Raw genomic sequence first — 27,161 nt, forward strand, 5'->3', positions numbered from 1 at the left:
GTCATGAATAAATGTGTTATTTCTCATGGAGAGATGCTTAAATGAGCCATGGCTGACAATTTATTGAGGTTTTTGTCACGTGACAAAATCGTTTTGGATCAATTCAGCAGTTTTACTTTTGATATGAAGCTGGGGGTAAAAATCTGTCCAGGTAGTGACCCAAACAGATAATTTAATTTCTATTCAACCTAATTAAAGAACTTTATCCAGATGGTACTTTTCAGTTCATGCACCTTGACGTCGATTACATTGACAAACACTGAAAGTGAAAAGAAAAAATGAAACAAAACATGGTGAATAATGCAAATAAATGTACATGGTAAAAAAGGAACTAATAGAATAATGCAGGATGAAGTGAATAGATAATATCAGCAACAGGCAGCGAAGATGGCAGACGTCATTAATCAACTGTCAGTTTATTTTAAGACAATGTAAACGTGATGCACACAGACTTCCCTCTGCAGCCCCGTGTCAGTGTGGCAGCGGCGGGTGGACCCACGCTGAAAAGCCCCAGGCCGCTTCCTCATGACATCACATGGTTGCAGAATGACTGGTCCAACATTCGTCTGAGAGGCAAGACTTCCTAAACATAGAGCGCGACTGCTGCTCTGTTGATACTGAAGGCGGAAAGAGGCTTGTTTCTAATGCGTATCAAAGCAGAAGGTAAGTTTTTATACTTAATTCAAAGACTTGATTTGTGATTCACTAACATCTTGCATCTTCTACAAATAGAACAACTAAGGTAAAGGAGATTTATTTATTTTTTTGGAATAAAATTTTGGTGTATTTTGACCAGAAAACAGCACATTTGTTTCATCTGTTTCAAGTTTATTGGAGAAAAACATGGATTTTGCCCTTTTTTTGGGGGAGAAAAAAGGTAAATAATGTGAGTAACTTGAAGACTTGTCTGTGTCGGAAAAGTTTTCCGAGGACACTTGAGAGAAGAATCTTTTGTGTTGTTGCTATTTTTAATTGCGCTCTTTCTGCCAAGCAGACTCTCGCCACTAAAACAGAATTATCCACAGCATAAACATCCCTTCCAAGTCACACTTTTGCCTCTCATGTTTTACTTTAAGCTGTGTTTGCTGCATATTTAGCCAACTTGCATCTCGGCTCTAAACTGCGCAGACAAGAAAACACTTCAAAACTTTGCTTGAGACTTAAAAGGTGTGATGAAGAAATGGCTGTGAAAGGCGCGGGGATGCATAATTCAGCAGTCTGCTGCTTGGTAATGGCTGTTACAGTCTTGCAGGCATTATGCTGTCATGTGTTCTGTATGGCTGAGTATTAAGATAATCCCTAACTGTGTTTACATACCTCTGTGACTGGCTTGTTTCTGGCTTATTAGAAAAGTGAAGCTGTGTAAAGTTGTAACAAGTGTACGACTGTATATGTTGCGTAACCGTTTACTTTTCTGTGGATTGTCACCTTTTCCACATTCTCTAGTAAGAAGCACTAATGTCGATTTTAATCTTTTTTTCCAGGAGCCTGACAACACTTTATGTGTATTCATGAGGCACGGAGTTGTTTCCAGCCCATCAACGTCTGATGCCACTTCCCGCTTCCGTTGTCATGGCAACTGTGCAGGCCGCAGAGGGCCGGATACAGGGCCAGTGAGGAGAATTTCACTCCTGACTTCCACTGAAGTACACAATACTAACGATACACAATCTAGCCAGAAAAATAATTTTAAAAAAGAACAAAAAAAAACATCCCCAACATGGAGGAAGAGCAGGAGGTCAGGGTGAACGGCTTCAGAGGGAGGAGGGGCTCGGACTGGGGATGCATCACCCTGCTGGACAAGACCAAGGAATTCTTCCAGACCTGTGATGTGGAGGGGAAAGGCTTCATCACTCGCACAGACATGAGGGTTAGCGATATCAAGCTTTCTCATGTGTGAAGGAATTGAATGTTATAACTTGTGAATTCCTCAGCATTTGATGAGCACGCTGGTCTTCATGAGCAGGAATATACTGAACACATGATATCAGAGCTGTAACTCAGTGTTACTTTCAGTTAAACGTCACAAAGACAGAGAATTATGTACACGATGCCCTCAGTGTTCCAAAATTTATTTTGTTTACCCTTAAGGGATGCATACAGTATAATAATATCGCTCACTTTTGTTTCTTTAAAATTCTGTGATAGAAGTTAAACACATTTACACAATACATTACTTTAGTTGAATAACTTTATTCAGACATCAAGTGAGAATTGTGAAAAATCTTAGTCTCCCGCTTGTCAAAGGAGTTTAATTCTATTTAAATTACATTTACTGGTGTTGATATATATATATATATATATATATATATACAAAAGAGGTGATCAGTGGCGATTGATCTGATCAGCACATAATGAAATGTATCTGAGAGTTACATAAGCATTATTCTCCCTGAAAATGTACATTTGCTTATACAAACTAACAGTTTATTACCAGTACCAGTGTGCCTGATTATCTTTCATTTATCACTTATTTTTACACTTGATCTTAATTGAATTGATGGCATTTCTGACACATCAAGCAGCTTTGTATTTTCATGTAAATTGATTAACATTGACATTTCCTTTAAAGGTTTTCCTCCATCAGTGAGCTTTTTTTTTCTCCAGAAAATACACAGATGCTTCATGAATGCATTAAGTACTGCACCAAGAAGAGCAATAGGTCACGTGGACATGCTTTTACCTGCTGCGCAAATTCATGTCCTCTGAAGCTGTAATAACGGTGCAGCGAGCAGAAAACACTTATTGTCACCGTTCTCGCTTCAATCTGGGATGTTTCATTTTTATATTTCACCATTGTCAAAAGAAACACTTCACCCACTTGCTGCACTCCAGCAGCTTGTTTGAAGTGGCGGAGGAGTACCATCCATGGGAATGTTTATGAATATAATTCACTCGCACATGCATCACTTCCCAGGCTTGTCACAGTCGGAGTGAGTCCCGATAAAACCGCGGCCTTGTCAGAACTGTATTCCATGTCAGTGCTCTTGTGAGCCTCATGCTCTTTGTTGCAGCCATCTCGTTTCAGAGTTACTGAGAAAAAAGAAAAAAAAAACTGCTGTCCACGACTCATAAAGCAGCTGCTTTGTGCAAGTGTTTATTCAATGCAAGCTGTGTCTAAGTTGTAAGAGTGCATGGGGCAGTGCTTGCAAATCCATTGCTCAAACATGTGACTTGTATCTATTAGAAGATAGTTGGTTGTTTTTTCTTCCCCTTCTCATTTTCAAAGTCACCTGAAATGGTTTGTGATCTGATTTCCTAAGTTTTGCTGATAATTTCCGTGTGCTTCAGTTCACCACAGCAGCATTTTAATGTCAGTTCTGTTTGTCTTTGTTTGTCGGCAGAGGCTCCACAGAGAGCTGCCTCTGTCTGCAGAAGAGCTGGAGGATGTGTTCGACTCGCTGGATGCGGCCCGCACCGGTTACCTCACACTGGAGGCATTTTCATCAGGATTCAGTAGGTTTCCTTTTTGTTGTTGTTGTTGTTGTTGTTTTCTGATATCAGTTATTTGCAAAGAGCTTTCAATGACATGTTTTCAACCGTGCAAGAAATGACAGAAAAACATCACGCCAAGTTGAGTCCCTGACTTTCAATCGCAGAATATGCGTGAATGTGTTTGGTTTTGAGCTTGAAATCTCTAAAAGCTTAAAACCTCAGTGTCTAATTCATGTTTACAGTGACTACACTAAATACAAGTAAAATCTAGTCAAAGATAATATTCTAAATGTGTGTAACAGAAGATTAGAAGACTTTCAAAATGAATGAATTGACTGTAGCAAAAAAAAAAACTCAGAGTACTAAACATTATTGCTTATAAATTCAAGCTTCAATATGTAAGAAAGATAGGAAATACCTTGCTGATTTTTGAAATAATTTCTAGATATTATTGTGTTTTTCCCTTCAGAGCTTTATAAGCAGCATTTTTCTGTGCTAATCAGTGAAGATTAAAATTTGTTTTTAAATATATTTCAAAGTTAAAGCCCAGATGCGTCTCTGCTCAGGTCAGTTCCTGCGCGGTCGGAGAATCTCTGTGGCCGATGATCAAAATCAGGCCCCGGGGCCAATCTATAGAGCCAAGGAAGCCTTTTACCAGAGCCAGTGGGAAGCCAAGCTGTCTGCAGTTGAGGATGAGGAGGAGAGGCACTTCTGTATGCTGCTGGAAAGCCTGGGAGCCAGTCATGTGTTTGAAGAGTGGGTGTCGTCACCATCATGGCAAACCTTCATGTGGCTGAACAACTTTGCGATGCTCCATTGTGACCTCGCATGTGGGCGAATAGTCTCCTGACTTTGTTTTGTTTTCATCACGTTCCTCCAGTCCGGGGGAGGTGCGCAGTCTCTGGGCCCAGCTCAGGCGAGATGAGCCTCACCTCCTCTCCAATTTCGAGGAGTTTCTGGCCAGAGTCACCCACCAGATTAAAGAAGCCCATCAGGAAAAGAAAGAGATGGAGAGCGCCCTCCAGAGGTATTGTAGAAGAACCACACACATCCATCTAAACATACCCAGCATTTTCCCTGCCGACACACATAGTAAAAGTGATGAACTATGAATGGAACAAAAAACCCATCCCATGCAGAAAGGTTGATTTAAACTTATGCGTTAATTTAATGAAGGTGGCAGTGAGAGTCGATGAACGAGTTTGAAAGGCCACATTTCATAATTTGTTCCCACACTCAAATCGTTAAGGTCATGCTCTTCATTTTTCTCGACTGCTTTGGTTCCCTATAGAATCTCTGGCATAACCGTGAGCGTGTGCGTGTTTCACAGGCTCACGCCGGCATGTAGCCTGCAAACGTTTGCATGGATTTATCTGTAATTCTCTATAGAACAACCCCTTTATCCCTTTCAAATGACCACTAATCTGGAGGCACACACACACACACACACACACACACACACACACACACACACACACACACACACACACACACACACACACACACACACACACACACACACACACACACACACACACGTCTCTCCACCTTCTGCTGGAACACTTCAATGTTACGCTTGAGCAGACATTGAAGCGAAAACATGCATAATATATCTCCTGCATATTACTCCCACAAAATGCAGAACGTGGTTCTTGATGATTATAGAGATTATGAATAATTGCAGATCTGTGTACAAAGGATGTGAGTTTCAATGGGATATATGTTTTCCCGTGGCACTGCATGGCAGCTCGTTATTCCTCCACACTTTACTAATTGGCTGTTGGGGTCTTAAGAGTTGTCAAAGGGAATGTAAATAACACTCGGTCTCCATTTGAACGTGGAGATCTGTCGCTGTGAGAGTACAGATGGAAAATACAACTTTAAGCTCAGTCCAGACAACAATGCTGCTCTTTTTGGAGATATTTCCGTATCATATTGTACCCGATGCCTTTCAACTATTCGCCATTTACCTTAATTACACGAATGCATCTTACTTACTTACTGTTTAATGTCATTTCATATTCCAGGAAGGCTGCAACACATGACAACGAGATCCGCTATTTATATGAAGAAATGGAGGCACAGATCAAAAATGAGAAAGACAGGCTGGTACTGAAGGTATGACAACTCATGCATGAAGGAACCTGCCAAAGCAATGAAACATGGTGGAAAGGGTTTTTTTCCCCCCACTGTTCTTGCCAACATATTCACACACTTATGGGAATATGTTAAGATTCCTCTCCTTTTTGCGATTTAATAAAGAAGAGAAGAAGCCTGTTTCAAACAGTCCATGCTCATTGTGAATCTGAGTTTGACATGTTGAGCAAAGGGTTTTTGACATATCCCAACTGGAGGTCAGCTTATATATTATGGAAACATAAATCCTCCCACACTCACCTTTCTGACATCCAGCAGTGTAACTTTTCTCAAAAAAACCACAAAACAAACAGTTTACATATTTATAGATTGCGGATTTAGTTTTTTATAGAAAGAATAGGAGGAGGAGGTAATGATCAATATATTTGTTGAGAGTCGTGTCAAATTCAAAGCGGTGTGTTATGTGGGTGTTTTAAATCATGTCCGTAGGGAACGCTAAATCTGAATCATGTGCCGCTCTTTAAACCGGTGACCTTCAACCTCCTCTCCCGGCCCCCGCAGGACTCTGAGCGCCTTCAGCTGCGCAGCCAGGACCTGGAGCACCAGCTGTTTTCGAAGGAGAGAGAGCTGGATCAGATTTTCCAGAAGCAGAAACGGGTAAAGCACATTTCCCCAAAAGATCCATCCATTCATCTTCTCTTACGTTCTGTCCAATTCCAGGTCGGGGGGGATGATAGCCAATCCCAGTTTTCCCTTCGTGCTAAATAAAAATGATGTATTGACAAAACAAATCAAGATGTGTAATACTCTTGCACTGGACAACACAAAACTGAAAAAGGTGTGATTTAGATCCATTGCAGCAGCTAAAATCCACATAATATCAGTTACATCAGAAAGTGTGACACAGTGAGTTTGTGGCATTAGTCTCCCTGTCTTATGTCATGGGGAATGGATTTAAACGGAGCTCACTGTTCGGTTTCAGCTGCACATATAAGCTACACCCGCCCAGCAATTGGTGTGTTTTCATTCCTTTGCGAACCCTTCCCCATGCAGTTGGAGCTCCAGTGCCGAGAACTGAACAGCGAGAAGCAGGAGAGCCACGTGGAGAACGTCAAGCTGAAAATGACCAACGACGAGCTTTCCCGGGCGCTGGACAGCACGAGCCAGGAGCTGACACTGGCCCAGGAGCAGCTGGCCATGCTGCAGGAGCAGGCCGCCCGGCTGCACCAGGACAAAGAGATGTGGGTACACACAGTTTTCAGACACATTCAGGCAAAGATTCATGGGGGGGGGGGGTCTTGGTTTTAAGTGGTATAACTTTTTTTTAATGTCTCAAAAATACGTGGGTCTGCATTTAATCAATCTGTGTTACAACACTACTAAGTGTAGGTGTTTGTAAGAGTAAGTCGAAGCAGTGGGAGAAAAGAAAAGAGAGTTACAGAGTGTGGTTTAATTGAAGCAATGGACGAAATTCGAGCTGAATGCATGTTTTGTACTGAAACACTGGAAAATGAAAGTTTGAAACGGTGTAAGCTGAAGCAAGATCAGAATAACAAACACCTGAAGACGGCGTGTTGGGAACCACTGACATAAACTATGTTAGAAATAATGTATGTTAAATCCATAAAAATAATCTGTTGAAGACAGATTGTCCACAAGGCAAACTGAAAATCGCTTCATGCGCACATCTTGTTTGTCATTATTTCAGGGAAATGTACAGAGTGACTGAGGGCCTGCAGAGGGAGAAACAAAGTCTCATGAAGCAGCTTGACCTCCTCAGGTAACACTTTCCAATGCTTTGTATTTGGATTAAACATTTTTGACTTGTGGCTCTGTTGCCAAATCTGACTGAAATGGATTTACTCGGATTCAAGCCTCACGTCAACTCCCTGTGATTGATTTCTCTTTTCAAGAGAGATGAACAAACATCTAAAGGATGAGCGAGACATATGCTGCGGTGTTGTAAGTAAATTATGTTTTGAATGTCAAAATGAAGCTTCATCTTTTTACCTTTTCTAACAAAAATCTTGCGTAACACCTCCTCTGTCATTGAACCAGCCTCGGACCTCACTCAGAAAGAAGCAGAAGCAGAGAGCAGGCCTCGCCAACATGTTTGATAACACCAGCCAACTGCCAAAAAGGTGAATTTGTAAAATCACATCACTTCTCAATGAATAATTTCCTCTTTAAAAAAAAAAAAAGTAATTACATATCAAAAGAGGAAAAACAGAGGATATTTGATTCTGTGCACATGCATTTCCATAAACATCTTTTTTTTTTCTATACAACCATTGAACTGATTCAACCACCATAGTTTCATCTCAGTGAAGGGGATTGATCCAGTATATCCTCTGTTTCTCCTCTGTTCCCAAAGAGCCCCACTCTTGGTGGACGGGTCGTACCAGTCTCTGGAGGCCTTGCCTATTGAGCACCTTCAAATCGTGTTTGTTGCTTCCTCCTCCTGTAGTGAAGATGAAACCACTACCAACAATGCTACCTCCACCCCGACCACAAGCCCTGCGTGTCAGCAACGGCCTTCGGCGAGGAAGACCTCGGGCTTAGCCAACGGCTACGCCAACGCCGCTCATCCGAAAGCGCAGGATGTGAAGTCAAAGGCCAAAAAGACATCGGTCAAGATGGCCGCCAACAGGAGGTTGGCGGGAAAAAGCCGAGAGAGATCGAGGAAGGTGGGAGCCGAGAGGAAGGCAGGGGTGGACGATGAGGTTTGGACGGCCGCCGGACGGCTGGCCCCTCCGTCGAGTCATCTCCATAGAGGAGGACCACCTGCCCCACCTGCTCCAGGGTGGACCGCAACTGCTGCTGCACCAGCTCAGTGAGGAGGAAGATGAGGAGGAGGAGGAGGAGGATGAAACGGAAGCACAGAGCGACGTTGAATCCAGTGTCGTCATGGCGACAGACCTCACTGCCACGCCGCCGTCCAATCACGCTCTGCTATCGACAGGTGACTCCCCTACGAAGAAATCCTATTTCACCCGCATGAAGAAGACCCCGACGTCTGCAAGAGGGCAGCCGGTCGGGAAGGAGACCCAACAAGTACGTCCACGTCTGAGGAGCCCTGAATTATTCCCGGATGTTGTTTCCTTTAGTTTATTATAAACCTGATTCTCTTTTCACGTTTTGTCCTCTGCGGAAGGCAAAAGAAGGAGCGGTGTTTGCTCCAGATCGTCTATTTAAGGTGGTCCTGGTTGGAAACTCCAGTGTCGGCAAGACATCACTGCTGCGCTCCTTCTGTGAGGGCCGTTTCCTCCCTTCCACATCCGCTACTGTGGGTGAGAAGAAAGACGTTGCAACTGTGTCATGTTTGGTTGTGTGGTAAAAAAAAAAAATGTTTTTTTTATAATTCAGGAGTGAATCTGAGCAGCGTTTGAGTGCGAGCGATTCCAGATGCTAAACACAGGGGAGATCAAGGTCGAGTTAGCATCACATGAAAGGGCTTGTGAAGTCACACTGCCTGTCTAAGAGTCCTGGCACACATTGCACAGCAGATTATGTCACTTCTGATGCGATTAAAAAAATTTTTTCCCCCCTCTTTGCTTTCATCTTTTCCAATCCTCATTTGATTTGATCCTTGTTATCACCACTTTGCCCCCCCCCCCCCCCCCCCCCCCCCCCCCCCATCCTGAGTGTCACACCTCATCCCCCTAGTGGCCCTTTATCTTCTACGTTTCTCTCAAATACAAATGGCAACAGAACAACCAAAACAATCTTCTCTTTAGGTATCGACTACAGTGTGAAGACATTAATGCTGGACAACATGCAAGTAGCCATGCAGCTTTGGGATACAGCAGGTCAAGAGAGGTGAGTGACCACTGGATGCTCAGTGTTGGAATCCCAGTGATGGCAGAAGTGTTACAACTTGTAGTGACTTTTTACACAACTCAAACCGAGTGTCATCAATCCCCCTGGCCATCTACTCTATTACATCCATCACGGACACACACATACTCCTGCAGACAATTTAGGGTCACCAATGACCCTCACAGGCATGTTCTTGGACAATAACATAAATCAGTATTCAGCAAGGTCACCCACAGTAGGGCGGGCGGGTGGGATAACTTTTAATCCATGTCATTACATCACTGTCAGGTATCGGAGCATAACCAAGCAGTTCTTCCGAAAGGCCGACGGCGTGGTGGTGTTGTATGACGTCACGGTGGTTGAGAGCTTCAAGGCAGTGCGGCCGTGGCTCCTCAATGTCCAGGTCAGCTCAGCGATACTCGGAGTCCCCTACGAACCCCTTTTTCATTCTGTTTCGACTTTTACAATACACTTACTTAAATGAATAAATGAATGGTTTATTTCAGTTCCAGTGCAAAAACGTTACTTTGTGCATTCAGTTTATAGTGCGTAAAAGATCAGATAAATATATATTTATTTACAATTTCTGTAGCCAAATTGGGTATCGGCTGAAGCCAAGGCTTATTTTTGCCTATCCCTTAAATATCCCAAAAGTTACCCAGGACACTAATGATACAAGATAAACAAACAAACAAAAAAATCATAACAGAAGTGAAATAAAATACTGACAAATACAATATAACAGAACTAATACAAAATAAGAGAAAAACTAAAACTTACTCTAGGTTATTCTTCCTAGTTATTTCTTAAATGGTTACGTGTGAGTATTTGTCCATTTGATCATTTGTCTAAGTTTCTCATAAATATGTACAGGGAGGCAACAGATAAACGAGGAGAATGATCAGCTGGAGTTTTTCCCACATTGTCACCCCTGTTCTTGCTTTGACTAGGAAGCAGCAGGGGAGGGGATCCTGCTGGGCAACAAAATGGACATGGATGAAGCCAGGGAAGTGTCGTTTAAAGACGCAGAGCAACTAGCTTATGTAAGTCTTTAATTGTAACCCAAAGATAACTGGTGATTTTATCTGGCCTTATTTCTTGCTTATTGGTGTTTTCATGCTGTTGAAAAAAAAAAAAAATATATATATATTTTTTTGTTGTTGTTGTCAGTGCCAGATATTCAGGTGTTATTGTTTGTTTGTAACACTCCAACACAAAAGTTGCCACTGCGGAAACTTTCACACAGGAACACCAGTGTGTGTGTGACTATTTTTATCTTTTTGCAGGAAAACAGGGTGATGTTCTTTGAGGTCAGCGCCTACACAGGCAGGAATGTGACAGAGTCCCTGACGCATCTGGCCAGGTAAGAATATCCAAATGAATCATGTCACTGTGTAAAATCGCAGCAAAAAAATAAAATATAATCTCACGGGCACACTGCACGCCAGTCATCGGATGCATAATGATTGGCAGTGCTGCCACTGTTGAGTCATGCAGTGTCTTCTCTGATTTTCTCAACTTTGTCATCCTCAGAGTGTTAATGGAGCAGGAGGACCATGTGAGAGACACAACAGTCGTCCTCAGCGCTCAGCCCGTGAAGAAGAAAGCCTGCTGCAAGTAACGATACACTCGCACTACCGGGAGATAATAAACTGCATACTCAATTTACTGAGTTCTGGATCACTTGTGGACAGTGAACTTTTGACACCTTTGACAATGAAAGCGTCTGCTGGAGGTGACGTGTGAACTGACAGTATTAATCAATGGAGTTCAGAAAAGCCTAAGCTGAAAACAAAGAAGCTGCTCCATTTCCTGTAAATAACAGTGTTCCCCTATTTGTTGTGCTTTCGATATGATCTTCAGAAAAATCATCTGTATTACTGTTAGTCCAGAGAAAATTATAAAGAGTAATGTAACCTTTTTTTTTTCTAAATGTAGACTTTTATGTCTTAAACCAGGGGTGTCAAACACGTTTTAGTTCAGGGGCCACAAACAGCCCAATTTCAAATTGACTGGTAAAGTAATAACATTATATCCTTTAGATGTAAACTTTTGCTTTGTTGTGGTGCAGAGGGTACGTGATGGAAGTGTCTATTGGTTTTTGTTTTTTACAACAAAACAAAACATAAAACTAGACAAGTACTACTGAAAATTGTGACAATCTCACCATAAATTAAATTCTAATGAAACCTACAAAATACAGTAAAATATTCAGAAAAATTATCCTATAAATGTTGCATTATGCATATTATTTAAAAAGAAACCTCACCTTGACGGCATGGCTTTGAAGCTTGAGCGTCAGTGATATTTCTACTTGGGTCTCAGTGTTTTGTTGTGCCCACTATTCTTTTGAAATGTATTATTTGTTTTCACAATTATTTTTTTTTACCATCCCGTGGTTTTGGCCTCCAGGCCTCATGTTTGACACCCCTGTCTTAAACAGGCTCTCTGTGGAAGGTTATATTATGTAGGAAGAAGTTGAATGAAAATCATGTAACAAAAGTTGATTCTCTGACATTTTATTCATCATCACATTCAACATTTTTCATACTCTTCGTTCGGCTGTGCTCCAAACCGACGTGGTAAATTGCATTTGTTTGTTACCCTTCAGAAGTTGCTGTTTCTTGTTTTATTCTGGCACCAAAGTTCTGAATTTTCATCAGTTGGAACAAATAAATAAATTACAGCTCAATCTTTTTTTCTTTCTTTCCTGAAATCACTTAACTCAGTTTTACATGCAAAAATAAAAATGAAATGCAATTAATCACAGTACTTTCTATACAATTATACAGTACACAATAAACCTTAACAAACAATTAAAGGAAAAAGCAGGAAATTATTGTTTTGTGACCCATCAGACTTCTTAATTAGCTCTACTACTACTAAAATAAAGACTCATAAATAGTTATAATTCCATCATCAAAATAATTAAATTCCCAGAAATTAGCATTGGGAGGGCTGTCAAGTTAATGGAGGATGTTACATTCAACGATGTGCCCGAGCCGATCGAGGGTGGGACGGGTGGCGGCACTATTGCTGATAAGGTACATGCCGATCGTGACGACATCACATAGACGCTGGCTTGGTGGTGTCTGGTCTGGTGCATCGCTTTGCCCTCTGTAGTTGTAGTCCGGAGGGGCTAAAGGCTGATCCACACCCGGGGCCCCTGTTTAACGCATTTTATAGTCATGGGAAATGGCTGCCTCACATAGCTGTCCTTTGAAGTCGAGCTCCAGGGTAAACTCCAGGTCACGCTAGAAAAAAAAACAACAAAAAAAAAACAAACACCCAGGATAAATTAACATAGACGAAGTCCAGTTTTCTATTAAATCACTTATTAAAAGTGGAAGGGGGACGAGCTATCGTGGCTGTGCTGAACCACATCTGCCTGCTAGGCTTTTGATTGTCCACTAATTAACACTTTTTATATTTAATCCAAGCAACAAAAAAAAAAAAAAAGAAGTTTTTTAGAGGGTTATGTGCTGGCATCTTTCTTACTGGAACCAGTAACGTCCACGACTGCCAATGTTTCTTGTCTTTGTGATAAACAAAATTAACTGGTTGCTATTTGTAGGCATGTTTTTTTTGTTTATTTGTTTGTTTTTTAAATGGAAAAGTGTGGGAGTGCTCATTGCTCTCATCTAATCCTCTAGCAGAGAGGGAATGAAAATATTTTCCAAAAGTATCAAACCTTTGGTAATCGTAACTCCGCAGGACATCTAAAGATCCAACGAGGGCTCGGTGTGCAGACACTGGCCCAGAAAAAAGCTTAATGTTGCTATAATTTAACATTGTAAGTCTCTATCTTAGGGCAAAGAGTCTTAAATACTGTATTTTTTATACTCACTGTAATATGTTGATACGACAAAAGTATTACTATTTTACACAGGATTTAAGAGTATTTAATAATGCTCCCTGTAATAAGCAATAATGGAATAATGGCCAGTAATGTAATAACAGTCTATAACATATTCATTTAAATGGAATAAAGCCAATAACATAATAACAATTGTTACAATATTTTCCAGTAGTGCAATAAAAGGAATGTGTTGCAATTACATTTAGCTTATAAAGTATTACATTATTGAAGTAAGATGTAATAACTGCAGGGAATAATGCAATAATATGTCAATAATACGGCATTTCTTGGCGAATTCTATTTTTTTTTCTGCAGTTCTTGTGCACTCACCAGATACAGGTATAATCTTCATATTCGTTCATTGAAGAAACATACTATGCAGCATTCTTTTTCAATAATTGTTGTACATCTTTTTAAACTATTTTATTATATTAATGGCAAATTATTGCATTATTGGGTCTCTTAAGTACACGTTATCGGTCAATGTCTTACCACATTCTTCTCATTGGGCCGGACAGCAACGCTGCCGAAGATCTCCTCGCCCTTCTTGACAGTTAAATAGTCTTCTAAATAAAACACTGTCTGCTTCCAGTGCGTGCTGGCAGCATCTGGAGCTAAAGATAGGACAGGAGGAGGTGAAGGCAGAAAAGAGCAGCGTGAAAGATCATGAAGAAGATGATAGCCAGAGGAAGAAACACAAAAAGAGAGAAGGTGAAACAAGGTTGAGCAGAAGAGAGAAGCAAGGTGGAAAGTGGAGTTAAAGGGAGTTGAGGGGAATGATGTGATTTGCAGGACACGACTGATGGATACTAACCCGCCTGAGGCGGGAGAATATTCAACAGCAAAGTGGCTAAAATTCACTCACCCAGTGGCAGAAGTACAGAAGCAGATAGGAGCGAACTCCTTAGGCCCAACAGACGGAGCCAAACATAGAACCTCCTCTACACCACATTATGTAAGGAGTGGATGTATGAATGTATTAACATGAGCTTACGTAACAGCAGAGCTACTCTCACTATAAGAGGTGTTCTTAAACAGCATGTCAGCGGTTCGGTTGGCGCCGGTGTCAGTTTGGCTCATGTAACGCCAGCAGGGTGTAGCCAAGAGCTAAGATGGGGAAGTGAAGTGCACTTCCCCATCTTTAATACTCACTGATTTACTGCTGGGGGGGGGGGGGCAAAAAAACGATCAACTCGCTGCAGGGAAGGCTGAATGTGAACTTGCTGGACTTGACAGTTGTCTGTTTGATGTATCTCAGGTACTAAAACCTTGAAATGTTCTGGTAATAATCTGAGGACATCACATCTGACGGGTTTGATTGACCCAAATAACAGAAAAGATGTGCCTCTCTTTGGTCTTGTGGTGGTCTTGAAAGGAATATGGTTTCATTTTTTTTTTTTAAAGGTTGTGATTTAAAGCAAGAAAATAGACTTCAGTTTCTCACCTAAGTCAATAAAGTTTGTCTTCCAAACTGGTTCTGACTTTTAAGATATTGAACTCCAGAGTCACTGGTTTGCAAATTAGCCACACTGTTGGTGTACCAGTATCCTTTATGAGCTCCTTTATGCTGTCATAACACGTTCTTATAACTTCAGACCCCATTTTTTTAAATCTCTTTTAACAAATCTTGCAGTGGATTCTACCTCCTCTGCTCCAGACGGCGTGGAATTAAATAGAAAAGGCAACTGGAACCCTGAGGCAACGATGTGTTTCAGGCTGAATGCAAAAGTAGTTAAATCTCTTTCCCTTTATGTTTCTTCAAGAGAAGATCATTTCATACAAAGGTCAATGCACAAAGAAAAGAAAAGTGCAGTTTAAGATGAAGTAAACACAGGAGCAGAGCTTTTTTTCTGTGAAAGCAAGCTCAATAAGCCAGACAAAACCAAAATGATCAGAATTTTCTGGGCACTCATATTTTTCCCTAGCAGTAAACATAAAATGTGCTTTTTTTTTAATATATCAGTTTTCTGTTTTTCTTCTGTTGCCATACCTGTGAATATGTTTCAGTAAAACAATCCGAATTAAACGACCTCCAGTTTACTGGATACGACATGTATTCACCTCAACAATTAGATACCATAATGACATTAACTTTATAGCTACAAAACAACAGTATGTTTGTGTAATCGTGTAGGATGTGACAATGGAATTATTACCGGTGGAGAAACCAGTCTTCTTGTGACATTTGGTGAACTCGATGTTGAAATAGGTGACGAGAGCATGGACGTAATCATTGCGCTGGATCTGCAGGCAGAAGGCTGAGGTAAAGGACAGATCCTCTGGCTTCACAGTGTAGATGTCCACTTCCTATTAAAAACAAAATCACACACACACGCACACACAAAACGGTTTATGTTGTCATGCTTTGTGTCGCTCAGATGTGTCAAGAGATCTTGGCTCTTTTCAAATGACGATTTGTACTACAGGAGCGTGGAAACACATGCATTCGATCAAGTGGGCACAAGGTGCCACCGCTCGCTCACATGCAGTATATGTCAATCCTTTCAGATTGCTCACCACGGTTTATGAGCATGTGTGTGAAAAGCCCACAGGTTGAATCACTGCTGGCAAATGAAGGCTGCTCACAGTACACATGCTGTGTGGGTGTCCTCCTGCCATTCTACAAAGGGAGGAGGGGGGGGGGCTGTATGTTTGTGTGTATGTGTGTGTGTGTGTTATATCAAGCGCAGCCTTATGGACAGAGCTACATTTTGTTCACTCGCTGTAAGCTCCAAAATAGAAGAGTAGCAGGTGCGTTTCTGCTTTCACATGTAGATGATGTGGTATTTAAGGAGACAGGATGGGATTTCTCACTGCAACCTGTTCATCTCTCCCAGCCCACTGAGCTGCAGATCACTTGGCCATGTGGCGTGATTTAGCACCTCTGTCCTTTCCAAACACGTCGGGCCAGTATCGTATACAGCAAATTGTAGCAGGCGAGTGGAAAAGAAAAAAAAAAAAGCCCTTCGGGGGACACTATGTAATTTTAGCATGTGAGGAGTGACTGGCAGTTTGACAAAAGACCGGGTGAAACTCGTGGTAACGGGACAAAACGAGCGAATCATCAAGGTGTGAAAGAGATGCAGGCAAGTGAGAATGAATCTTCAGACAAGCGTGTCGGTAACTAACTAGTGGCCGGCACTACTCTCCTCGCACATAAAACGCCTCTCTGGGCACAAAGGGAGCACCGTCGCTTATCAAAGTGATGGAGAGTCCATTTCATTCTCACTGACTCAATGCCCGCTTATGTGACATTTCGCCATTGCAGAGTGGGGGGGGCGAGACCAAGTGTGACCTCTCTATTCGCTCAGACTAGTGAGGCCTGACATTGTTTAAATCAAGGAACGTGAGAAATAGATGAAAAGGAAGAAGACGTGACTGATAAGGACAGAGAAAGGAGCATATGACGCTGGAGATAAAAGATTAGGAATGGCGATATCGGTTACATAAAATAGAAAGAAACATGATACGAAGCAGTGTAATAGAGGCCACAATGACAAGAGAGGTGAAGCTGGAGGAAAAAAAAAAAAAAAAGCTATCACCTCCCTGAATGCTCTCATCCTCTTTTTCATTTGTGAGTTGAAAGACAAGCTTGTTGTTGTATCACCCAAGAATGGGAATGGAGCCGGAGACTATTACAGCTCGCGAGAAACCTCTATTATGTTCTCGAAAATAGCCTCGGTGGGCAGAGAGTGTACAGCGATACCTGTCTGTTTGTTGGTTTCAAAAACACAAAAATGTGTTTATTTTGGGGAAGTGAAACAATGGGCTATGTGCAAAAGATAGATGGGGGGGAAAAAAAGTTCTAATCTTATTTTGCTTCATATATTAATAGGATGTTGGTGCTCATTGATTCACCACAGATTCCTTCTCATTGTGTTGAGTACCCCAAAAAATTAAACAACGGGACAAAAACGACTTTTACATTCTCTGAAGGAGAGCATTCAGAAATGAATGGGATGTTGTTGATACATGCTTTAGTGGTAGTTTTAGACTTTAGCTTCCTTGACAGGACACAGTAAAAATGCAGTTTTAAGGTTGTCTATGTCTGTTTGAGCAAATCATATATGGACTGTTGATCCTTCCCCTGAAATGACATTTCCAACATTACAACTATGTGAGAAACGCCACATTTTTCACCTTCTCTCCACGTCCTACATTAGTTGACCTTCTCAGCCCTTCCATATTTACATGTTTTTTTTAAATAGATTGATGATGGCTTGTGAAGTGTTTGCGCACACATTAGAATGCTTTCAGGTTTCATTTGGCACCAGAGTGAAAGTTGGACACAAAACCAGATGGATTAATGATGCCATGAATCCTTTTATAGCATTTTTTAGTGGTGTTCCGTGTTGTTCTCCACACACATCTAATGTGCCATCAAACAGGATCCATTATTGAGCACTCCACAGCAATATTAGCTCTGGATGGGTCTGTACATTTAGTGTTTCCACTGACTTATCACTCAGAAAGAGACCTGTCTCTTCTTGTCTCCCTGTTTTGCACCCGTCTTCTTTCAGATCTCGAGTTTATTTATCCATAAGGCTTCTGGTGCTGGTTTACTCTGCTGTGGAATACAGTGATTACATTTTTGTGCATCTGAGAACTTTGAGTTTTTGCAGGAATTTATTGGATGGCAATTTGTATAAAGGAGCTACTTGGGAGCTTTTACCTTTTATGTTTGCCTTTGTTTCATGGTTGGCCAGAGAAGTTCAGTTGTGTAGTTTTTTGGAGGATTGGAGCGGTCTCATTTTATTTTCTAATGGGATTTCTGTCTTTTTTTGTTTTTTTAACGACCATAACATTTTGATACTTTGATATTTGGAAATTGGAATTGTTTTGGCAACATGGGATTTAACTCTCTTCTCCGATTCTCTTAAACACCACAGTGAAGCCAAACCCTGTCTCACACCCACTCTCCCCAACACACAGAAGCAGGAACATCCTGAAAGACATCCGAGAAAGTGTCTTTATGTTGTTTGACTTTTAATTTTGACAATCTAGGAATAAACCCCATAGTTTAAAACAATCCCACGCCTCTAAAGTGTCTAAAAGGGGTCATAATTGTACACGTCTTCTGCCCCCCCCCCCTCCGACTATAACTTTTTGAGAAAATGTCAGTGAAGTCCAAGACAATGTCAGTGTGACTCCACACATGCATTTGTGTGAAAAGACAAAAGACAAACCTTGAGGAGGCAGGCATTGGTCACCACCTGCTTTGGATCTACCACATCGACCAGAGGCTCTTTGATGGCCACGTTGCGAATACAACTCATGTCGAACCCATACACGTTTTCCCACCCTGTGTACACAAAAACATATATAAAGTACAGGAGGTAAACATGCAAAAAGTGTCTTGGTGCTTGCAAAAAAAAAAAATAGCATAGAAAATATAACGGAACACTTAACACTGAGTGGAGAAAAACAAAACTGTCCCTGCACTCGCACAGTCAGACTTTCTATTTAAAATCAATGTGGAGAAAGACCTATGTGTCCCAAAAATAAATTGCCCGCTGCCTCCTCTTCCTCCACCACCATGGCTGCCAGCCCTTTTTCATTAAAATGTAGGCAGAAAATATACCAAGCGCCCCTTTCCTCCCCCATTCCCTCTTTCCCTGTCTCCACCTGGCTTTGTCAGGAGGCCAAACGCTAAGTCTGTACGACGAGAAGGTGGAATGTGCCACCAACGCAAGGAAACTAAAAATAATAACGTGAAGGTCTCAGCAGACTGGATTCTTTTGGGATTTGTGTGGAAGGAGGTTTCTCTATGTGAATGGCTGAATGAAAGAAGCAGGCACGGCCACCTGTGCAGCAAAGACTTACTCAGCCAAGCTGATCGTTCTAGAGTTAATGCCGATGTATGTTGCTTGTGTGAGTGGCATGTTTAATATTGGGGCTTTGATCTGGATCACAGGATTAATGCAGATCTCCAGCTGTGATAGCTATTTGAACACGGAGTGAGTTTGGGACAGCAAGCAAATGAAGGAACAGTGAATTAACTATTCTCAGAGCTACTTTCTAAGACATGTTTATAATACGTTTCTGTGTGGTAACTTATGGATAATTTGTTTTTAGCTTGTGAAAACACCATTTAGGCATCGTATTGAAGATACAGACCAGCTTCTGCATAGTAGCTGCAAGCAAAAACGCATTTATTAATGTGGAAATAACTTTATTGGTTCTTTTTTATTGAGGTGATTTTATTAATTCATGTAGATGACCAACCAGACCTGATAGGTCGTTTAGTTGTGCATAATATTTTCTTTCGTGATGCACTAATTTTGTGGCTATGCAGTTTTCTTCATTTTGACTCTACCTCCGATATATATAGGCAATATTAAACCTTAGCTGCTCGGCTTTAAGCATGCTGCAATGAGATAGTGAGAATGATAAAACATTAACAGCTCAAACGCTTGATAGTGACTGAACCTCACACTAAGGCTGGAAGAGTAAGACTTATATAGGCTTGTTGGTTAAAACTTTGGAATCTATAAAGTGGACCCATTCATATTTCACTTTATCTGCATGATTCATTTGTTATGCTGCACGGCAGAGAGAAGAACAGAAGGAAGCGATGACTTGGCAAAAACTTTAAAGAAAACGGTGATAAATTTAAAATGATTACTCACAATGAATCTTAAAGTCCTTGTACTGCCTGTCCTCGATGGCTACCACGTAGAGCGCTGCTCTGTCGGGGAACATCAGGCCACCAGGTTTCTGAACACAATAAAATAGCTTCAGGTATCCAACGTGCACACAATCAAAGGCAGCCATCTATCATCTTTATTGTCCGCGCACCTGGCATGTAATATAAGATCACAAGTGTGGCGCTTAAAGCCCGCGGACAGATACCGAGGTTAGACAACAGATCATTCATGTGTGACCTCAGCATCTGGGCAGCCGACACATGCATGCAAGCGTATAATGAATCCTCTACTTCTTCACTGTCCGGATTATTTATGTGTCAAAAGACCTTATTTTTCAAGCCAGCAATACAAACGGTAAGCCAAGCTCAACTCTGCCAAGCTGCCACAGCAACAGCAGCAGCATCGTACCAGCCACTTGTCCCTGGCGAAGATGACGGTGTTGAGCATTGACTCGTAGAAGAGGCAGTAGCCCATCCACTCGGAGATGATGATGTCCACCTTTTCCACGGGCAGCTCCACCTCTTCTACCTTGCCCTTGAAGATGGTAATGACTGCGGTGGGAAGAATCAGGAAACAGTAGGCAACCAATTACTTCACAGCTTCTTCATCACATTAATGCAAATCGGACAATGGCTCCATTCTTGGGTGGCACGGTTCCGATGCTTTGGGATCACAGTAAATTAGTACAGCTTAATTAGTCTTCTTGTCTTGTACCATAATGTTTTATTCATGCACTCTATTTGTCTTGTTTTTTTGGGGTTATTTTTCATTTTCCATTCTGATCTGTGACCCATGCTTTGCAAATATACGGCAAGAGATTCCAAAAAGGAACACGAATTCTTATTAAAGACAAAACACTACTAACCCAGGAAAAAAAAAAAAAAGAAAACCTGACCAGGAATCTAATACCATGTTATTTAAAGCTGTTCTGGAAGCACTGTCGGGGGGAAAAAACAAACTGTTTTCTGTTGAATTTCTGTCAACAACCTCTTCATTATGACAAAGCTTTTGGTAAATAAGTTGGGGTTTTTTTTTTCAATGGCTTGTTTGTTGATTTTTTTTTTTTTTTTACATTCTGCCAAAGCCAAAGTTGCTATGGTTCACAATCTCTTTCTTGTGTTGTTTTGTGATTCTAATGCTGTGTCTCATTTCAGGCTCCTTGACTTTTCCTCTTCGTGTCTGATTGCTGCTTCCTGTCCTGATGAGTTTCACCTGTGCCTGAGTGTGTGATTGTCTTCACCTGGTGGCTGCAGTTTATATTGGGCATCTTCTGTGTGTTCTGCTTAATGGTTCATCTGTCTTTCTGTGCGTCTGGGCTTTTCCTGTGTCTCATTGTTAGCTGTTGTGATCTCAAAGACTTTATGATTTTGGTCGTTTGGGTTTTTGGTTTGCTCCAATAAAATGAACACGTTTTGAGATGTCCTCTGAGCCAAACATAACAAAACTACTAAAAAGGAACTCGACAGACTTTCTAACAGAGGTATTGCCAATAGGCATCATTACAGTGTAGAGTGAATCTACTTTACACATATTTCATTATTTTTTGTGGATATTTATGTTAGTAATTGGACAAAGAACATCATTGACATGCTGTTGTGAGGTGAATAACAGAGTTAGTTTCCAAATGTATATTCTTGCTACTAAACTACGAGCATTGGAATTGTGATTGGTTCTTATTAGTAGTGATGGACTGATGACCTGTAGCACTTTGAGGTCATTAAATGAAAAGTGCATTAGAAATTTAATGTATTATTTATTATTATTACTTCAGGGTGTACCTTCACTCATAGTTTAGCTCAAGCCCCGTGTAACATGGAATCGATGGATGCATGGATGTTATTTGCAGTTATTACAGAAAAATGTAAAGATCCATGCATTTCTGAAATATAAATAGCATTTCCGTTTTAATTCCTGCATGGCTTACAGAGGTGATTAGCTGATTATCTAAAGCTGGAGTATAGTCAAATGTGCAGGATATAAAGTCACTCATAAGCTGCCGGTCTTTCACTTGTGAAGGTCACGGTGGCTTTTTACAATAGTAATCGGCACCATTGAGGAGATTCTGATTGATGGCAAAGATTATGATTATCTGACATCAGAGATCAGCAGTCAGTTAAGCATCAGAACTGTTACTAATATTGTCAAGTGTGACCGCACTGATGGGTATATGTGGATTTTTCACGCTTCTTCTGATCCAGATGTCTTGGCACAGTTCTGCATTCAAACATAGATTAAAAAAAAAAAAAGCAGAAGAAAATGGAAATTCACTTCAACTTACCATTGTGTAGATGATTTGATTTGATAATCTTCTCTGAATATTCAGATATACTTGAACATTCAATCTGTAGGCAAAAATGACAAAAGCCATGCATCTTTTTAAATTGTCTTCCAAACTCCTTGTTGCCATAATATATTATTGGATATTGAAATCACCCCATTACTGCATCATTTATTGGTTTGTGTTCTTATAAAATGCACTTTTAATCAATGTCTCAACTCATGGAAAAATATCTTTGTTGAAAAGTCAGAGAAAGAAACAATGAACATGATCAGCAAGGGTTTCTTCTAACGTTACTCCTCCTATATTAGAAGATTCACCTTTGGGGTAATATGGAAAGGACACATTTAATCAAACCCTGCTAATCTATCTCAACACTCATATCCCTGGTCGTTCGGCTCAGACTCGGCCCTGCATGAAAACTAATACATAATTTTGCTCTGCCATCTATAAGTGTAATGCAGTATATGAATCATGCAGAACGGTGGGAGACGCTGCTGGTAATGCATAACCTGTGACTCAAACTAAGGCCAGATGTCTCTTATTGCTTCTGTGCGTGAGGCTGTCTTAAGGAAATTGCCAGTTTCCTGGCTGAACTGGCCCTTAGGGTGAATTTTAAAAAGACAGGCATACTTGCATGTATGTGTTCGTGCATATGTTTGATATTGAGAGATAAAAATAATTCATCCATCTTATATCAATTTGGACACTAAATAAGCGTGTGGCTTTCGTCTCTCATTAGGAGTTAAACAAAGATAACAGGAGAGTATGAAAACATGTCCTGATGAAGCCACTTCATATCTCACCCCATACACGTGCTTGGCACCGGCATTGGCGGCAAACATAGAAAGGATCCCCGTCCCGCTGCCGACATCCAGGACGATTTTGTCTTTGAACACATGCTTGTTGTGGTACATGGCATTGCGATAGGTCAGCGTCCGCACTTCATCTTTCAGCATCTCCTGTGTTGAGGATAAAACAGTGACACGTAATTGTTACACCTATAAATGGATACCCAAAGAATATTAAGATTCATGCATATTCTCCGAGGAATAAACATATTACATAATTGACTTATAGAGGGACGCGCATTACACTAAATGCAGGGGCTTACTGCACGTGAAAGCATTATTCTTCATGTGTAATGAGAAATAAAGGACAGTATTTAGGCCAAAAGCCTCAGTGACAGTGGCAGAGATTCTTGAAATAGACAGGAGTACAACACAAAGCCTTTGGGGACCGCTTGATATCCATCTCCCAGAGCCCATTCACACATCCCACTTTCCTTCTTTCTTGCTTTGCTCTCTTCTAATCAGGACACCCTTTTTGTCTGCAAGCTCACAAAAAACCTGACCCACATGCTAAATTAAGGCACTATTAAAAAGGCCTGTATGTCCCCCAAACTTCTTCACTATCTCTCCTGCACATATCAAGGTCATTAGTGGGGCTCCTCCTTTATCAGTTCATTGTAGATACTGAAGTGGACACATCATTCTTACAACTTCATTGTCACTCTCAATCATAGAGTGGTTGCTGTTCTTGTTAGTGATAGAAAAGTGTTCTTTCTTTCTGTATTAACCACAATAAAAATGTAAATCATAAAGTAAAAGGCTGTCACCTCTTTTGAGCTTCTCCTGCAATGAATTTGCTGTTTGTGTTTTACTCTAAAAGTATTCATTAATATGGCTGATTTTCCCTCTCTTTAGTTATGACATTTATCACGTTCAGTCCTGCTCATACATGTACCAAGCAAGTATTTGGACTACGAAATGTACAAAATACACTTATCTGGATTCATATGTAAGGACCAAAATTAAAAGAAGAAACATTGTGAGAAAATGGATTTACTCAAGTGAAATACAGCTACCTGAGAGCAAGAAGCTTAAGTAAGTAATGATGTATTCATACTTTGCTCCTTCTCACTTAATCCTCTAACATAATGCTGCTTTGTTGATGCAGCCACCCCTGAGGTATATGTAGCTTTACATTTGGGTTAATATCCTTAATGCACAATAATATTTGTCAATTAAGAAATAAATGAAGGAGGAGCTTTTAAAATCCCACACTCATGCTGAAGCACTACAAGCCTTGAAATCTCTGGAAACTGTTCCTTAGCCTTAATTTTGGTCTGTTTGATGGAAGTTTGCTTGATTTTAGCTTTCCTTTGTTGCCAGACTTCCTACCTAATAAAGGTGTGTCAACATGTTGAAATGACCTCAAGGTAGTTGAAGATGTCATTTATTTATTAACTTAACTTGATCTCTCCATGGACATTAAGGAAATAAATCAACCTAAGTTGAAGTTCACATATTGTGTTCCTCAGAAAGCCAGACTAACAAGATTTAATCTTTTTTTTTTTTTTTGGGGGGGGGGGGGGTTACCAGAAAGGACCATCTGGTTTTATTCTTTCCCTCTAATCATGCTGCTGTTTCTCAGCCTGGTGTGCCCACCTCGTGGATGCCAAAGTGGGCATAGGAGTCGAAGTAGTAGTCCCGTGAAGTCATGTCCTCCGGGCTGATGAACTTGGCGATCTTGCCTCGACCAGGACAGGTGGCCAGAGCTGCTACACGAGGCGCGTGGGGGACGCAGGGCACATGGTGGGTAGTAGGCACTGGTTTAGGCAGTGGGGAGGGCTGGGCAGACTGAGAGAGGGGGGGCATGACAGGCTGCTGCCGCTGTTGAGAAGGAGTAATGAAAGGAATTGATAGAGTTTATGCTGTAATTTGCACATTAAAGGCTGTAATGAATTCAACGGGAGTCATTAAGAGGCGGTGGGGGCAATTCCAAGACAACGCGGTGCGCTGAGTGAGTGGAGACGTGCCTCCCCGTGCAGGCTCGCTGAAACAATGCAAGAGCAGCCAACGACAGCCGGTGAAAATTAAAATTAAAATTGAAAAAAATACTTAAAACTGCATTAAATCCGTGCATGTAGATCGGCAGGAAACTTGATCTGGAGCTCACGTGCTGCACCCTTCATTCACGGGAAGCGTGCGGGCTCCGTTTCAGCACCAAGGACAGCGGACATGACCACGTCCAATGCGTCCATACAACATCCACAGCGCATCGTTTAACCTTCATTTTTCAGTATATTTTCTGCAACATGCATGCACGAGTCTGTTTCGATAAGCTCTGCAGGACACGAGGAAGTGAGCTTTCCTGCTTTGCACGGTAAACGTGTATAACACGGATTCTAAAAGTGATCGCTATAGTAAAACAGGATATACTTGATTTTTTTTTCCGCATTTTTTTTTTAAATCAAATGTTTTGATGGTGGAGAAATATGAGTGAGCCGAGAGTGTCCAGGTACAGGACACTACAAGGTCCCTACCTCCGAGCTGTCCGCCTCCGCCATCTTCCGCCGTAGCAGCAAACAACGCGACGAATGCCTCAGTCCCATGAGAGCCGACGAGATTTAGGCTACAACTCTTTCAACTGTTCGCAGGATGTGCAATCCTAACACAAAAAATAACACTAAACCACAGAATGTGTCACTTGATCCAGTCTAGAGCCGACATCCATAATTGGATCAATCTATGACAGTTTCAAGCATTTTGGTTTAAAGCCATTCTTCGGGGAAAAGTTGTGAAATGGATTTGCGCAAAGCGAAATGTTCGCTTATCCATACTGAGGATGTCGGATACAGGTTGTTGTGGTGGGTCGACTCGGTGTCGAAGAGCAGTCTATTGCTTGGGAGACTGTGTGGCGACTGGAAGGTTGTGGGTTTGGTATCAGCAGGAGTCAATCCATCCATTAAAAAAAAAAAAAAAAAAGCGTGCGCGCCGGTCTAATGAAGCTGCTGGATCCCAGTTACGCATCATCAGCAACAAAACTCCAGGAAATACTCCCCATCTCTCAGAATTGTGAGTCTCACACTGGAAGCCGATAAACTCCCACGTCCTTGTGTGCAGTGGAAAGTCCTTCCAGCGTAATTCCCGATGGCTTTCCTTCGGGGAAACTTGCAGGGGGCACCGAGTGGGAGCGCGCGCTCTCCTGCGATAACGCACGGTCGAGACCTGCAGATGAAATGAACGGTGGCCAAAAAAACAAACAACAAAATGTACTCCAACTGTCACAAAACCCAATATATAATAACAATAACAATAATAATAATAAATAACGTGGTATTCAGAGGCACGTGTCCTCTCAAAGCGGACTTTCTCACAGTAAACGATCCCACGCTCTGAGCTTCTCATCCGTTCGCTTATGTAACATAGGTGTTTGATGGGTTTGATGCTTTCGATGGCTTTCTCCTGCGATATATCCTGTACATTAAGGGCTGTGCTCTCCTTCAAATACTTGGAGTTACAAGATTTGATCACAGAGAGTACTAGATAGTAGTATAAACACCCCAATGTACCACTTGTGTAAATACAATCGAAAAGTAGATAAATACAATGGAAATCATGAAACTGACACAGAATCAAACGATCTGTTTGTATATTTATAATTATAAATGAATAAACAAAACAAAACTGAGTGCCACCCACCTACTCTGTAATGCATTGTTTGCAAAAAAGAACTTATTAAGCAAGGGTCTGTTGAAAATTTGTCTTAAAGATCTTCATCTTCAGTTTTTCAGTCCAAGATCAATTTTTAAATTCTTTCTTTGGGGGTATTTTCAAGCTCAAAGAAAGATATTCTTCACTAAGGCAAAACGCAAAACACAACAGCCCCACCTCTCTCAATGTGAGACTATGCACCAGGGGTGTCAAACACATTTTTGTTCTGGTGCCACAAACAGCCCAATTTCATCCTGCATGGACTGGACCGGTATAGTGTCATAATAACCTTCAAATGTAAACAAAGTTTGTGATGAAAATTTCTTTTTTTTTTGGCAAAAAACTATTTATACTCTAAATTACTACAACCTCAACATAAATTCAATGTTAATGATGCCTTCTGGTACAGTGATGTGTCAAAAAATTGTTTATGTCCATTATGCATGCCTTACGATCTTACATATATAGTTGAGTTTTCTTCAATATTTAGTGGTTTGATGAGCCGGATTGTAACTTGTTGCAGAGTG

General features: G+C 41.1%; 2 protein-coding genes across 5 annotated transcripts; one reads left to right on the top strand and one right to left on the bottom strand.

The window, feature by feature from the left end:
• Nucleotides 1–1,720: 1,720 nt before the first annotated feature.
• On the top strand, nucleotides 1,721–11,004 carry cracr2ab (calcium release activated channel regulator 2Ab; the record flags this gene model as incomplete). The annotated part of the gene is given in 18 exon segments (XM_080518606.1): nucleotides 1,721–1,870; nucleotides 3,345–3,456; nucleotides 4,002–4,191; nucleotides 4,316–4,462; nucleotides 5,463–5,553; nucleotides 6,094–6,189; nucleotides 6,586–6,773; nucleotides 7,241–7,312; nucleotides 7,446–7,494; nucleotides 7,591–7,673; nucleotides 7,907–8,254; nucleotides 8,256–8,586; nucleotides 8,687–8,822; nucleotides 9,270–9,351; nucleotides 9,640–9,754; nucleotides 10,302–10,394; nucleotides 10,638–10,714; nucleotides 10,885–11,004. Coding segments are annotated over 18 exon segments (2,448 nt in total). The 3' UTR covers nucleotides 10,973–11,004.
• Nucleotides 11,005–12,521: 1,517 nt separating this feature from the next.
• LOC308146176 (protein arginine N-methyltransferase 8-B) lies at nucleotides 12,522–25,532 on the bottom strand (the record flags this gene model as incomplete). 4 transcript variants are annotated; one of them, XM_080517870.1, is made up of 10 exons in its annotated part: nucleotides 12,522–12,605; nucleotides 13,703–13,824; nucleotides 15,367–15,517; nucleotides 18,397–18,512; nucleotides 19,840–19,927; nucleotides 20,266–20,408; nucleotides 22,136–22,199; nucleotides 22,942–23,097; nucleotides 24,586–24,801; nucleotides 25,464–25,532. In XM_080517870.1, 10 exons carry the CDS (start codon nucleotides 25,530–25,532, stop codon nucleotides 12,522–12,524), a joined length of 1,209 nt encoding a protein of 402 aa, XP_080373996.1. The 4 variants fall into 4 exon arrangements, with proteins under 4 accessions (XP_080373996.1, XP_080373995.1, XP_080373994.1 ...); XM_080517869.1 differs by having other exon boundaries at nucleotides 24,586–24,804; XM_080517868.1 differs by having other exon boundaries at nucleotides 24,586–24,807.
• Nucleotides 25,533–27,161: the final 1,629 nt, after the last annotated feature.

The sequence above is a fragment of the Blennius ocellaris genome (genome assembly GCF_963422515.1).
Source record: "Blennius ocellaris genome assembly, chromosome: 22".
NCBI classification, from domain to species: Eukaryota; Metazoa; Chordata; class Actinopteri; order Blenniiformes; family Blenniidae; genus Blennius; species Blennius ocellaris.